Source organism: Artemia franciscana, chromosome 8, assembly GCF_032884065.1.
Source record: "Artemia franciscana chromosome 8, ASM3288406v1, whole genome shotgun sequence".
In the NCBI taxonomy this organism is placed as follows: Eukaryota; Metazoa; Arthropoda; class Branchiopoda; order Anostraca; family Artemiidae; genus Artemia; species Artemia franciscana.
The window spans coordinates 35,500,302-35,516,939 of record NC_088870.1 but is presented as its reverse complement, the minus strand read 5'-3'; the positions used below and the strand labels follow the sequence as shown (position 1 = coordinate 35,516,939).

Genomic DNA, 16,638 nt, shown 5'->3' with positions numbered 1-16,638 from the left:
CCGGAAAATTGCTTGCGGACGATTCTGGATGGAAATTTTTCTTAGGACACTTTCATTTGAAAAAGGCTTAATTTCTGATTTTTTTTTCAAGTAATACTGAAAATCCCCTTCCTCCGTGGAAAATTTTATTTGCAAATCCCCGCCCCCTCCTAGTAGAAAGTAGCTTCCATGGAAAATTCCTTCTATACAATTTATCCCACAGAAAACTCCCCCATGGAGAAGCTCTCCCGTAGACCTCCCACAGAAAGGTTCTCTAAATAATTCCAACCCGGTGAAAATTTTCCGCGGACAATTTCCCTTAACATCTCCATATGTAAAATTGAATCGGCAAAGAGAAGTAAGAAAAATAAAAGAATTTGGATAGGAAATCTGTCAAATTCCCCCAGTATAAAATGTGCACTGGAAAGTCCCCCCCCCCCAAGAAAATGTCTGTATACTTTCCAATAAGGAATACTATACGTGAGCAAAGGACAAATTTCATGACTTGCAGACCTTTCCTCAGGGGCTGTGGGGGGCAATGTTATCCCCAAAGGCACCGTTACTGGACCTTTCAACTATTCTGGAGAAAATGGCAATCTCAAAATTTGGATCGGGCGAATTCGGGGGACAAAGTGGTGTTAGAGGGGGGCCTTTGCCGATATTCCAGGATTATTGGCTCAATGTGAGCATCCCTGGGAAAAACAAGCGAACAAAAAAAAAACAACAAATAAACGCGCATCTGTGATCTTTCTTCTGACAAAAATAGAAAATTGCTCATTTTTGCAGACAGGAGCTTGAAACCTCTACAGCATGGTTCTCTAATGCGCGAATCTGATGGTGTAACTTTCACTAAGATTCCTTGACTTTAAGGGTTGTTTCAACCCAGTTTTGAAAATCAGGCAAATTTTCTCAGGCTTGTAACTTTTGACTGGTAAAACTAAACTGAATGAATCTTATATATTCAGAATCAGCATAATAAGCCAATTCTTTTGATGGATCTAATGATATCAAATTACTGTTTCTAGAGTTTAGGTTACTATTGAGCCGCGTTGCTCCTTACTTACAGTTTGTTACCATGAACTGCTTGATTAGCAAGTATTCTTTCTGCTGGGAAATTTAACTTTCATTATGCATAATTTTTCATAAACTAATGATAAATATAAAATTTTGCAACCCTACCCTTAACTTATAGAGACTATCAATTGTTCATTTAGAGTAGTTACAGTCTTGAGCAAAATATATAGAGAAGCTCAAATTCTCCTATAATTAATTATTAACAAATGTCGATCATAACTAGAGCTAAATCACTAGAGGTGACCGATAATCCCACCGATTGTTTATATGTTCTCTTTTAAATCTTTTCAACGCTAATTTTATCTCACCCTTTTAGTTTTGTTTTACGACTTACCTTTTCAACTTTCTGACATATTGCCGTTTAATTTTTTCTTGTTTTTGACAAATGAATGGCTTTGCCTTTCTGATTTAGTTGTTTTTGACATTGTTTAACCAGTTTTTTAGTTGTTGTGCTATTTTTATGATGTGTTTTTATTTTTATGGTTTTATGACTCTGGAATGCGAATTCCGGAATGCGTCCCTCGGGGCTTGTGATAGTTATTTTTTGAAATTAAATATCTTATCTTATCTAAGAACATTAATCCCTCACATAGTTGAAATTTTAAATTAATACCCCCCCCCCTTTTTTTTCTCACTCCACTCTTATCTTATAGTTTGAGTGTTTATTTTGCAATTGCAAACTTTATAATTCTTGCTAGCTACATTTTTGTTTAAATTTGTTTTCCCTGTTTTAACTTTACGAGTTTTTATCGTTTGAATTTTTATTGATTGCAATTTATGATGCTGTACTGACGCTGAAGTGCGAATTCGGCCCTTTTGGGCTTGTGATAGTCGCTTTGTTGAAATAAATATTATCTAAAAAATATTATCTTATCTTATAACTCAAAGCCATTATTCTTTGCTTTTGTAGATTACGTTTTGTCATGAACAAAACCTTGAAAGTTCAACAGCCCTATTAATGCCTTATCGATTAGTATTGAACGCCTAGCTATAAATTAATAGATGTGACAACCCTATATAATCATAGAAAGTATTATTTATTGTAGTGCTGTGAAAATCTGGTGGAAAATCAGCTTTACAATTACTTACTTTTTGTTAAATATTAATTAACTAGTATTAAATTGCTCTCTGTGGAAATCCTGTCCTTAATCCATATAACTTCTATTTTTTTATTGTCTGAGCGACAATCTTTAGTAATATTCACAACCTTCTAGTAATTACTAATCACTAGACCCTCTACACTTCCCTCTACTAATATGTTTTGTTCGTTTAGCATCTATCTTCTTCAGTATTTATCCGCTGAAAAGTGTGACTTTCTCAGTACTTTCTCAGTACGCAATTATTGATAAACTACTGATAAATATTATATGTGAAAACCGTGTCCTTAACTGATAGAAGCTATTCTAATAGAATACCTGGGGTTCTTAACAAAATTTGTGACAATATTGAGTTTCTCTAGTAATTACTTATTGATTAGCCAGTGAATTATCCCCAGGTCTAGCAACCTAATTCTTAATTCATAGAACTTGTGCTTTGTTCTTTTAGCACAGTTTTTACTTATTCATAATCATCGATAAATTAGTGATAAATACTATATGTGGCAACCGTGTCCTTAACTGTTAGAAGCTATTCTAATAGAATAGCTAGGGTCCTGAAAAAAATTTGTAACAAAGTTAAGATTTTCTAGTAATTAATTATTGATAAGTTAGTGATTTATCCTGAGGTCTGGCAACCCTGTCCTTAACTCATAGAAGTTACACTTTGTTCTTTTGGCACTGATCATCCTGAGCAAAAATCTGCTGAAAATTCAAACTTTCCCATTGCTTACATATTTATAATTTATTGATAAACTAGTACTAAATACTAAGTGTGGAGGCCGTGTCCTTGACTGATAAAAAATATTCTAATAGGATACCTGGCATCCTGAGAAGAATTTGCAAGAAATTTCAGACTCTTTCAATTACTTAATAATAAGTTAATGGTCAATCCATTGGTCTGGACACCTTGTTCTTGACTCATAGAACTGGTGTTTTTTTCTTTCAGCATTTATTATCTTGAGCAAAAATTTGCTGAAAAGTTTGACTTTCCCAGTTGTTGCTTATTCGTAATTATTGGTAAACTTATGATAAATCAGTAAGTGTGACAACTATGTTCTTAACTCATAGAAGCTATTCTAGTAGAGTATCTGTCATCCTAAACAAAATTTGCAAAAAAAGTTTAGCTTCTATACTAAATACTTATTAATAAGTTGATGATTGATGGATAGGTTTGTTAATCCCGTACTCATAGATCTATTTTTATTGTTTTAGAGCACCTATTGTCCGGAGCGAAAATCGGCTGAGAAGTTAAACGTACCCAGTAATTATTTATTGATGAGCGAAATTGGTGAAGCGTCAACTGCTTTGATTGACCAACGAGTTGTGTCGTTTTTAAACAAGTACCCTGAAGTGATTGAATCCATCCATATTTCTGATCAGTATTCTGGAAACAAAGTACCTGAGTAAGATTTTCATTTTATTTAAAAATGCCTAGGATTTTGCTGAAATAATAATTTATGCTGTATATGCACTTTATAAGCTGTATTTCAGCAATACTAAAATCATTTCAAGAAATTATTTTTCATACGTTCAACATTCCGTGCACCGTGTCAGATGATTATCTCTGGTGTAGTGGGAAAAGGGAGGTCTAAACATGAAAAAGGGTCATTTTTATGCTACATTGTCTCCATAGAAAAATATGATACATAGAGAAAAATAGAAAAATATATGGAAATAGCAAAATAAGTCTGGATAAAAGATGATAAAAGAGAGAATTAGAGGAAAATGGTGATACAAAATTAGCACCAAATTTGTAGGTTTTTGCACACAAAAATAATCATCAAGATGATTTTAATTTAAATTCATTTAAGGTTATTTGTTATATTAGCAAGTCTATATAGATGGAAAATGCGAAAAATGCTACCAACTATTTGTAATGAATCTCAATTTCATTGTAATATTGTAAATACGATTTATTAGATACTGACTTCCTAAAAAAAAAAAAAAAAAAAAAAAAAAAAAAAAAAAAAAAAAAAAAAAAAAAAAAAAAAAAAAAAAAAAAAAAAAAAAAAAAAACGAAAAGCCAGTCGTCCCTAAATGGAGTGGGAGAATTTCGCAAGGAAATAAGGGAAATAGGAACCTCTGGGGAGGGCGCAGAAAGGGAAGCTTTGAATAGTTGGGATGGAGGAGGAGCCTGTCTAGCTGTGTATCATTGTGCCTGAAACCTAAGAATATATCTGACGTCCACTTAATTTTAGAGAGAAGCAAGAAGAAGACAGATAAAGTTCTATTCTTTACTGCAGTGTTCATTAGAGTGGCTTTATTATTGATTCTTTAAAGCTTACGTTCCCTGTGTTGGTTTTTGTATATTATTTTTTCTGTGTAGTTCTATGGTTTTAATGTTTCAAAGTAAGATGATAATGCTGCAACGATTAAGATACTTCAGATTCATTTGAATGCCGAATGATATTTTTGAACTTTACTTTCTTTTAAATTGAAAAATACTTGAAAACACACGAAAAAAAGGTTAATTTTCCTGTCTTTAAGCAAGTTTAGATCATTCTCGAAGAAAAGTTCTGAGCAACATCACAGTTCTGACTTAGTGAATAGTATAATTGGGACTTAATGAATCCAATGGTATAAATATCTTGTCCTTTGGTGCAACTGTAGACTGGTCATAAAAGCCCACGTTTCACAAAGAACATAAACCTGAAGTTGCACTAGGATAAGCTGAATAACAGCCGTTCTTACTTAGCTTAACTGAAGTCTCCTGCTGTCAGTTGAGCAGAGTAGAGGAGATCGATACTTATTGCCTTCAAACTTATCTGTATTAACTAATCGGATGATGCTAAATCTCGGAGCAAAAGTGAAATATCACTCCTATCTGACCCTAGCCCTACACCTTTTTTCTTCTAGGGAAGGAGCAGCTCTTACTCGATTGCCCTCCACTGAAAAAGTTGTCATTGTGACCCTTAGTCTATGTGGTAGAAATTTAGAGGAATCTATTGAAGCTTCTAAATTGGTCACTAATCTAGTCTTGCATTTAGTGGATAAAGCCAGTCGTCTCCGCTTAACTAGAGAAGTAAGATACAACTATACCTTTTTTTTCTTAAAAGATGATTAGGCAATAAAGTAGTTTTTTAGACCATAATTTTTCCTTAAGGAGGGGACGATCAATGAAGATGTAATAGGATTTATGTTTGTGCAGCTTTGCTCTCCGTCATGATGAACAAAAATACAACTGACTGGGCAGAAAGAGGGTAAAGAAAACATAAAAGCTTAAATCAGGCCTGTGCATTTTTCCGGCCATAATTTTCCGTAAGGAGGAGGGAGGGGCATCAATGAATATTTAATATAGTTGTTTTTTGTAGCTGCACTATCCATCATGATGAATAAAAATGCAATTGACTGAGCAGAACCTGGTAAAGAAAACATAAAAACTTAAATCAGGACTGCATTTTTAAGCAATAATTTTTTCATTAGGATGGGGGGCATCAGTAAAGATATAATATGATTATTTTTTCGTTTAACTGTACTAACCATCATGATATACAAAAATGCAATTGGATGAGCTGCCGACACTTCAGCAGAACAACTTGTGTTTTGCTTGTTTTGCTTTGAGCAAAAAGTATTTTTATATGTAAAATTGGCAGAAAAGTAACTAATATAACTTAGTATAGCTTGCAGTTAGAAATATCGACAGTTCTCTGGGTCAAAATTAATAATGTGATCTAATTCAGTGGCGTGTCAAATACTAGCAATAAATATCTTACTCCATAGTTTTATATGTACCATTTTATTAAAAGCGCTGTATAATAATTACTCTAATACCGATAACGGAGTATAGTATTCAAAGTATGAAGTATACTGTATATAGATTACTGCTGCTACTTTATGGATGGAGTTGTGCACTAAGATGCAATTGGAGTTATAAAAATAATACATACCCAACTGCATGCTTGATACCCATTGATCACTATATTACAACTATAAAAAGAACCATTTGACTTTTGGGAGAACAATATTAATTGGCTCTCACGTGCATTATGAAGCTGTTATATTAGTTTTGCCATAATCTAATGCCAAAATAAACAGAGAATTGCTGCTACATTATATTTTGACTGTTTTAGGCTTTAAATCTTCCTTGCTCCATCTTTTCCATTTCCTGCTTTAACTGTATGTGCACCTTAATAGCTACCAGTTCCAATAAGATTCTTTCAACTGATGAATAAACTGTTTTTAGAAAAATTAGGTATTTTAGCAAGATTTGAACAAATATTCACTTTCAGTTGAAGAGAACTGGAGTAAGTAAAAACTTTTCCATAAGGACAAAGGATAACAACGACATAAAATTGAATTTTTACATAGTGACATTGAAACTCAATGAGCTTTTAGTTAAAAAAACTTTTAAAAAGCAGCAGCGTAAGAAGTCATTTCTTGCAGAAGAGAAGGGATACATACATCTCGTGAGAAGAGATATTTCAGAAGAGATACATCACATGGTAAAAAAAGGAATGTCAAAAACGAGAACAGCTCTTCTTCAGAGTTTTGATTCTTTTTGGGTCGATTTACTTACAGTTCATTCCCACAAAATGTTTGATCAATCTTCAAGCACAGATTTCATGTAGCAAAGTAAGAAATAAAGACCATCCAATTGTAAAAAAAAAGAAAAATCTGAAAATACTGTAAAACTTTAAAAAAAATAATCTGAAAACAATAACCAAATTTTTACTTTAAGCTATAATGTACAATTTTCTATGAATCATGTTTTGGGGTCGCTTGCGTTTTGATCAACTATTTCACGAATTTGAATATAATCTATAGCTGAATTTTGTTTCATTAAGAAGGACTAAGGGGAGGGGTGGCAACTTTTATGGTAAGAAGATTTTGTTTAGGAAACGTTTTGACTTGCAAATCCAACTCTACCACCATTTTTTTTCTATTGTTTTATCTCAGCATTAGCCTCCATATAGGGTTAATAATTGCTCAAGCGTTAGAAGTCGTGGTGGTAGGCCTAGGTATTTTAAAAATTCCGAATGCCCTAATTTGAGCAGAATATCTATTCCGCAAAATTAACAACTTTCCTAGAACGTGAAAAGAGCTTAGACTGTAGTTGAACCACTTAATCAAGTATGGACGCCTGCCAAAAATATAGCAGGGGGAGGATGCCAGAGTAGTAATGGTCAGAGGAGAAGGAGGGTAACACATTTAAAGATAAAAGGTTATTTGCCACACAAAATTCTCAAGGAAAAAAAAGTACTTAATTTTTGCATACCAAATGAAGCAAAATTAACAAAAAATTGTAAAGGGTGAAGATTCATGGCGAAAAGGTAATTCCTTTAATCGGTACTTATGTATTATGTAGCCAACGCTCAAGCACTGAAGTTAGGTGAACCCTAATGAAAAATATCAAAACATGATGACAATAAAATACTTTAGAAACAGCATTTAAGATTAATATATTATGCCTAAAACCTAGAGTAAAAGGAAATAAGATTTAAGCTAAACTGAGAAAATAAGAGAAAAGCTATCATCTTATTAGGTATATTTAATTTCTGAGCAAAACAACGGTTATATTTTGAAAAAGCATAAAAAAGGCCTCAAGTGGTATATTCATCTATTTTATAGCTTGATAATGAAAGTATCTCCAAATTTACCACTAAAACACCTCCCCTCTCTCTGCCTAAGTATTATGTTTCACTTTTTCATTTTATAATAATTTTTCCATCAAACTCTCTTAGAAACAGAATAGCAAAGGAAAACAAAATTTAAACTCACGGTACAGCCGTCTAAAATAACCCTCTTTGCATTGATGCTCAGAATTACACTGAACATAAACGTGTTCAAAAGAAAGTCACGAGAATCTTTGATGAATATGTCAAGTTAAGTGAAAATGATACTTGTTACGGGTTATTTGTCACTAGTGTTAAATCACTAGGGGTGGTAATCCTGAACGAAAGGAGATTTTTGGACAACCGAGTTTTTTTCGAGGAGACAGATTTTTGGGGAAATCCCTAAAAATTTGGGGATAGTGGAAGCGCTGGTGTTCTCGGACAAAACCTGTCCGATTTTGCTCTGTTTTTGCTCAAAACAAATTTTACTATGCCATGAAAACTGCTAAGTACTATTGCTACTATGCTAAGCCACTTTTTGCACAGAGGAACACAATTGTGTTTTGACAGCTTTTCTTTGAGCAAAAATTATTTTTATCGGTAAAAATGGTAATTTTCAGACTAAATCTGCCAACAAATTTGAAAACTGCCGAGTAGCATTGCTACTTCACATTTTGCACGGCGGATTAGTATTTTGGTCGAGTCAATGTTGATCATGAAAGAGGAAGCAGATTGTGATTTTTTGAAAAAGAGTGCGGTGTATTTTAAAAAACATTTATGTCTGGCTAAGCACGCGCCTGAACTGGACTTTTGTTTCAATCTGTTCTGAACTTTTCTGCTGGGTCTGCATTTATAGCATTTTCGGCCTGCTTGCAGGTCCAAGTTGGATACCCTTTAAACAAAAAACGAAAATATAGATTATAGAAAAGCAATAACTAAAAATAAACGTAAATAATCTCTTAGGGCACACTGTCTTTCTATTTAAAAATATAAGAACATGAAAATATAGAAAAACAAGTAAAATATTTCAAATAAGACAAGGGAAAATAAAAAAATATTTTTTCACTATATTTTTTTTTTCAGTGTCAGATTGGACATTATCAAGATGTGATTTTTTATCGTGTGTGTTCTTGTCTAGTTTTTTCCTTTCCTTTATATGTTTTGCATAATTTACTTCCCTTTTTTCTTGTTAAAGGTTTCCGGGTGTGAAACCAAAATATTCGGACTTTAATTGTGTTGCGAGAGCAACACTTTTGTTTTGTCGTGTTTTTTTTTTTCTAGCACCCCGATTTCAGCTTATTCCTAGAAAGTGGTAAGGGTCTTACCTCTGCGGTTTTTACGGAAAGTGTGGACCTTGTGCCGTATTGATGAATATGACTTTGCATTTGGGAAAGCTTCGTAGAACTCTTGCCTGGGGCCAAAAAGGATGGTTTTTGCTTGTGTTTCTACCCATTTCTGTTCGTTATTTCAGCTGAGTTTATCATCTGGTTTTTCGCACTTGGGATTGCGGTAGAGAAATGGTATCAGATGTGTTTCTTAAACTTGAAGAGCTCTCTCATTGCTAAAGAAATTAGAGTTTATCCTTTGCTCCCTTCGATGCAATGACGTTAGAAACTTGGCCCACAGCAAAAAAAAGTCAACTTTTGAACTAAGACAGATAGATTTTTTCGACGGCATTCGATAGCTCTTGATGAGCTGATCAAGGTATATGTCATCCATTTTTGGGTAGAAAAATTCCTTCATAAGGTATACCAGTTTGAAAGTTTAAAGGGGTTGACCACTTCAGTAGTAAGGTACACACTGAAACCAAAAATAGGCCGATACAGAAATGGTATCAGATGTACCTCTTAAACTTTAAAAGTTCTCTTATTGCTAAAGAAATTAGAGTTTATCCTTTGCTCCTTTCTAAATGATAACGTTAGAAACTTGGCCCACGGCAAAAACGTCAACTTTTGAACTAAGGCAGATAGATTTTTTTTCGACAGTAGTCGATAGCTCTTGATGAGCTGATCAAAGTATGTGTCATCCTCTTTTTGGTAGAAAAATTCATTCATAAGATATACCAGTTTGAAAGTTTAAAGTGGTTGACAACTTCATTAGTAAGGTACACATTGAAACCAAAAATAGGTCGATACCAATTGTGAGACATATAGAGGAGTTTTAAGCTACAGTCAGCTGTTAGCTCATAATCGTCTTCGACAATGGGGAATTCGCAACTTTTGCTAGTTGTTGCACCTATTATTTGTTTCCAGCGTATTTGGTGGTAAGACCACTTTGGTTCCAGTAGTAAGACATGTAGGGGACCTGTAAGTAATAATCGGCTGCTAGGCTACAATCATCTTCAGTGATGAGGAGTTTGCAACTTTTGCTAGTTGCAATGAGGGGCTTGCAACTTTGGCAAGTTGGTGTACCTAGTGTTTATTTTAAGATCCTTACTGATTAACAACTTCAGTGTTAATCGATGCGATGAAACAAAAACAAATTGTTGCTCTCGTAACACTTTACTAGGTGAAGCCGAATAGAGATTGCCGCATCACTTCACTTGCCCATGCAACGTAGATCTAGTTATTATTAGTAAAAAAAAAAAGATTTGCTAAATATTATACCTGTTTTTTCTGCATTTCATGTCATTTTATTTGTAAAAAATAAAAATCCACGTTTGCAAGTGGTACCAGAAATAAATAAAGTCCACTCCATTCTTCTTGCGTAGAAATATTGTAAAATCTAAATGTATTTTTCTAGGCTAAAGTAAAAGCTGAGAAAAACCGTCAGAAAGTAGAAGAGGCTTTTTTGAAAAACACTCATGCTCTTAGGGCAGAAGCAGCAGCTGCTAAACGTGAAGAGAAGAGGAGGCTAGAAAAAGAACGAATTTTGGCTGTAAGTTGAAACTTCTTTTTTCTTTTCTTTTTAATGGAACAGTTTTTCTTTAGACTTTAATGGCTTCATGCAACTGAATTGAGAACCTCCATACTGTATAGCGTTGAAGTATGTGATTTGAAAAGGGTTTATTACGTTGGGTTCTTAACAGGGGCGTCATTTTCTATGGCGTGGGGTGGGGGTAACTGCCCCTCCCAGACCTTCACGGTACCCAATGGCTCATTTTTCAGTTTTACTGTCATTTTCACGTGATTTAGGAAAATTGGCTCCAACTTTGCCCCCCCCCCCGGAATTTCGGCGAAATTAAGCTACTGCTACTAAAATTCATTCTTAATATTTCGTCGCCCTTATTTTCTTGAGATTGAAATACCGACAGTTTCATCAAAGAAATTTCGGAAAATCCTTGCACAACTACTGGTGCTTTAAATTACCATGCAAAAATTAGGTTATATAAAAATCTAGCAATATATTAGCTATGTCGGTAACTCTGCTCGGAAAACGGTTATTTGATGACATATAATGGATGCATGAAGCCATCCTACCGAGTTACTATTTCTCATTGCACCACTAATAGGTTTATGATCCCCATTAAAGTTGTCCCTTTTTTATGGTTGCTGTTTGACATTTTCTTCTATTAAATATGATTATAAAAGGCTCTGTAGCATAATATCTACGGAGGTTATGCTACTTATATTACATGCTCTTATCCATCTTATATATTATTTTTTATATCTTTTATTGATTATTTTTTTACATCTTATCTTATCTATTCTGTTTTCTAATTTTATTCTTTTCTGTTCTTTTTCTGCCTTTTATTCTTATCTATCTCATCTATTCTTTTTTCTATCTTTTATTCTATCTATCTTATCTATTCTGTTTTCTATTTTTATTCTTTTCTTCCTTTCATTCTTATCTATCTTATCTATTCATTTTTCTATCTCTTATTCTATCTGTCTTATCTATTCTTTTTTCTATCTTTTATTCTATCTATCTTATCTATTCTTTTTTCTATTTTTCATTCTTATAATAATAATAATAATAATAATAATAATAATAATAATAATAATAATAAGAGAATAATAAGAGAAACAATAATAATAATATAAGAGAAATAAAATTATCTCTTCTATTCATTATGATTATAAAAGGCTCCGTAGCATTCTATCCACGGATGTTATGCAAGGGCTCGGCTGCTTTGTATGCATGTAAATTTGGTGTACAAAGTTACATGTCTTGATTTTTTGAATAGGAATTGTCAAAGAAATTGAATAAGAAAGCCAATATATGTTTTGATCGTATTCACGAGGATATATTGGAATTCCTGTTTTTGTATTGATGCATACATTTTTATATAAATTTTATGTTGATAAAAGTCACTAAATAACTAAGTGCTGAAAAATAATAGTAACAGTTTTGAATTTAGCTTACCAAACTGCCTAAGAAAGTCATGGATGACATAAGAAATCCGATTATATTTGAATTTCGCGTGAAAAGTTGTGCGATTTTATCCTTTAAATTTGAAGAAAATAAGAACATTTTGTTCTTTGTTCATTCTATTTTTAAATAAGAACATTTTGTTCTTTAATTTAGCTTGCCAAACTGCAAAAGAAAACCATGGATGACAAAAGAAAGTTCGTTATATTTGAATTTGCATGAAAATTTGTACGATTTTGTTCTCTAAGTAGCAATTTCTTACTCAAAAGCAGTTTAAAAAGTCCCATTTGAAGCACAGAGTAACTTGGTTTCCCAACATTGTATATGCAGAAACTTCGTTCTAGGGAAAGTACCTAGCGATTTTCGAAAACCTTAATCAAACTACTATAAGAAATGTGATAAGAGTTAGTGTGGTAATTATCGAGGCATTAGTCTGGTCTCTGTAGGTAACAAATCACTTAGTAATATGATGTTTTTAGAGTGAGAGATGCTCTAGACAAAGTTTTAAGAGAAGAACAGTGCGGTTTTATGAAAGGTAGAGGATGCGTCGACCAAATTTTCACCCTTAGGTTGATTATTGCGAAGTGCCAGAGTTATTAAACACGTTTGGTCCTCAGTTTTATAGATTATGAGCAAGCGTTCGATCCTGTTGATAGAAGAGCTTTAGCAAAGGTTTTATCCTTGTATGGTATACCAGACAAATACATTAAAGTGATTAATGCTATGTACGAGAATAACATTGCTGCGGTCAAGGTAGGAAATTAGGTCTGCTGCTGGTTTGTATTAAATCAGGAGTTAAAAAAGGTTGGGCTTTATCGCCCTTTATATGAATCTTTTGATTAATTTAGTCTTAAGGAGCACAGGAAAGGCAATAGTAGACCACGGAATCAAATGGGGGGGAAAAACTCACCTAGACTTAGATTATGCTGACGATTTAAGCATCCAAGATGAATGTGTGAGAAAAATGAATGAACTCTTAGAGGTTTTGTAAGTTCAGAATGCTAGAATAGGTTTGAAAATTAATGTTAAGAAGACCAAGTCACTAAGGCTAGGAATAAGTGATGATGAAAAGGTGAAGTTGGGTAACGAAAGGATTGATCAGGTGGGCAGCTTCAATTACCTTGGTAGTATTATTAGGAAAGACGGTGGGAGCAGTGAAGATGTTAAATGTAGAATAGCCAAGACTCAGGGTGTTTTTCACAGATACAAAAGTTTGGAAGAATAGGAAGATAGGTGTGCAAACCAAAATTAGAATATCGGAAGCTACAGTGATGACAGCTGTCCGGTATTGCTCTAAAGCATTGTTGCTCCGAAAATAAGATAAAGATTTGCCAGATGTTTTCACGAGAAATTGTCTACGCACTGTTCTGGATATTCAGCTGACTGACCCTATTTCAAACAGTAGGCTTTATGGAAAGTGTGGCCCAATCCCGCTTTCTAATGCTATAATGAGAGAAAGGCTGAAATGGCTAGGGCACGTTCTGCGGATGAAGGATGACAGATTGCTAAAGATTGTCCTTTTCCGCGAAAAGCCTAAGGCTAAAGAGAAAGCAGGTCGTCCGCGGTTGGGGTGAGAGGATGTCATAAAGAAAGATTTGAAGGAAATAGGAACTTCCTGGGAGGGTGTAAAGAGGAAGGCTTGGAATGGATTGGGATGGAGGAGGAACATGCGTAGCTGTGTTGACCTCAGGCGCTTGGTGTTGCGGTGAGTTATTAGTAGTGGCATTATTACCAAGGTGATTGTATTGTATTTTGACAATTTCCATACTGTATTAAGTCATCTTTCTAAGCCAAATTTACACCAAGTTTTATAGTAAATCTAATCAATGAAAAAATCTTTATGTGGCAAACATTCAATTTTATATCTTTATATATAATTATATATCTAATTACATAAATATATATATATATATATATATATATATATATATATATATATATATATATATATATATATATATATATATATATATATATATATATATATATATATATATATATATTTCGGCCCTATGTCCCAGGGCCGTCCTCAGCAATACAAAAATTTATAAGAGGAAACAACTTACAACAGGATAAAATCAATAAAACTAAAATGAAGAATTTTTTAAAACAGTCCTAGCATCCTTACCTCAGCTGTGTGTTTTTAACACTGTTATTTGAAATTTAGGAAGAAGACCCAGAGAAGCAGAGAAAATGGGAGGAGAAAGAAGCAAAGAAGGAAGCGAAAAGAAAAGCACCAAAAATGAAACAGATGAAAGTTCGTGCTTAAGTGACAGTGATGCCTTATTATATTTACCTTTTTTCTTCCTTTTAGATTCCAGTGACTTCCAAATTATTTGCTTTCTACTGATGTTTATTTTCTTTTTCTTTTTTTGGATGCCGATTTCTTGGCATAACAGTCAGTATGTATAATTCTGAAAGTTTGAATTCATAAAAGATAAAAGGCTGAATCATTTTAGTCATCATTTTGGTATTTATGAGCCTTTTATTTTAAGCTAATGGTAATATTCTGTGTAAGCTCGTGTGTGCATGACACAGTGCAAAACTTTGTCAGCTGGTTACATGTTTTATTTTATCAAAATTATATGTATTAACTTTTCTATTTTTCCTAGAAATTGTCAGTGTCAGATGTGGTTGTATAAATTTTTCTCGATAATTCCAGTGTATAACAAATTAGAACAAAATGGAAAAGTAACAACAATAAATAGTTGGCCCCATAACTCCTGGATGATTTTTCTTTTTTTTCTGTCTCGACATTGTCACAGCAATAATGTTTACTCTTTTTGTTCGAAGCTTCAGTTTTTTATCTAGTTCTGCTTACAGATACGACGATTTACTGCTATTTAATGTTGTCATAAAAGAGTCATATCCTGGCAATGTTTATTATCTTTAAGGTTTAGTTTTCACGCTCTTTGACGGAAATATAAAGTTGTTCTGCGCCATCTCTGACTTAAGAATCAGAGACTATGACCTTCATCTGAAACGTCACGTCGTTCTGTGCTATCTGAAACAAAAGACCAGATTCCTGAATTGGGCTTAGTCTACCAGTTATCATGTTCTGTGCGCCATCTCAGACAAAGAAATATTTGGTCAGTTATTTTTTGTGAAATTTGTTTGTTTGTTTTTCGTTGAGTGCTCTTGAATTCTTTAGTCCCCTTGGTATTGTTTAATGTTTTGTGCTCAATAGTCGTCAATGGTTTTGCGTGCTGGATGAACTAGGGCTGCCACAAGGGCCGTTTCGTTCCTCCAGAACTTTTCTATGGCCGTAATAGATACTTTCCTATTTTAGCTTACTGTCTAACACAAATTTTGAATTAAATATAAAAATATTGTATAATATATGAAACCATTAAATACATACCATACAATTTTGCTGCATTAAAAACCGAATAGCATGGTAAAGAGCGATGTGGTTGAGTTAAGAGAAAGAATTAGTTAAAATCGTCAATATTTAAGGCGAATAGGTGAAGAATAAATAGAAAATTTGCCTTTTGGGTAAGAGATTGTATTGTAAAATCTATTACAGTTTAAATGTGGTATTTTGAATGATTTCTCTGAAAAGGTCACTTAATTAAATTCTATCGCCTCATTATAATTTTACTAATCCACAAGCGACGCGGATCTGACCTAGATCAGTATGCAATTCACCGGATTTTTATTTTAGTTGGTGCTTTGAGAAGAAGATTTTAACATCAGATTGCAAGAACAGATAATCCAGAGGAACTGAACGAAAACTAAAAGATTTTTCCCTTTGTAAAAATTACTTTTTATTCAAATAATCTAATAGAGGTATCAAATATGTATCAGAAGAAAAAAAAGAGGAAACGAAGTAAGAAGAAAAGAACTGTCATCCTACTCCAGCAAATCCATGTAAAGTCATCATTAATAAATGTAAGTCGTTGCAAAATTACAAGCAGAAGCACCTTAAATCTAATTAAATATTCTCAAGTGATTACCTCACATTAAAGCTCATCAGAGAAATACCACCTACCTAAGTGGGTTTTGACGTATTAAATTCCTTACCCGGCAAAATGGAGCATCTACCTTATGTTAGGTAAAACTTGTGAAATACATGCCTGCTAGTAAAATTATTTTAAAAATGCATAAAAAATAAGATTAGCTCTTTCCATGTTAGAATTCCACAAGTCAATGAAGCCTAAAAACTAATCTGGAACAATTACAGACTTTACGAGCCGGAGGTGGGGTACGAAACAAAGTGCTTTATTGGCTTCTGGAATCAATTATGAATTTGAAGCCCTTCAAGCTGGTCGGGAAACCCTGTATATATATATATATATATATATATATATATATATATATATATATATATATATATATATATATATATATATATATATATATATATATATATAATGCAAAAATAACAAAAATATATAAAAAAAATATTGAGGGATATTTTAATGTAATTTCTCTTTCTTTATATATATATATATATATATATATATATATATATATATATATATATATATATATATATATATATATATATATATATATATATATATATATATATATATATATATAAAATGCAAAAATAACAAAAATATATAAAAAAAATATTGAGGGATATTTTAATGTAATTTCTCTTTCTTTATATATATATA

General features: G+C 32.9%; 1 protein-coding gene across 3 annotated transcripts in view; it reads left to right on the top strand.

Moving 5' to 3' along the window:
- LOC136030351 (PAT complex subunit CCDC47-like) overlaps positions 1–16,308 on the top strand; it is a 44,100-nt gene extending 27,792 nt beyond the window's left edge. For all 3 annotated transcript variants that reach the window (XM_065709268.1, XM_065709269.1, XM_065709267.1), the window contains exons 7-10: positions 3,363–3,553; positions 5,007–5,172; positions 10,445–10,579; positions 14,181–16,308. In XM_065709268.1, coding sequence (XP_065565340.1) covers positions 3,363–3,553; positions 5,007–5,172; positions 10,445–10,579; positions 14,181–14,282 — 594 coding nt within the window. In that variant the 3' untranslated portion in view covers positions 14,283–16,308. The remainder of the gene's footprint in view (positions 1–3,362; positions 3,554–5,006; positions 5,173–10,444; positions 10,580–14,180) is intronic.
- Positions 16,309–16,638: the final 330 nt, after the last annotated feature.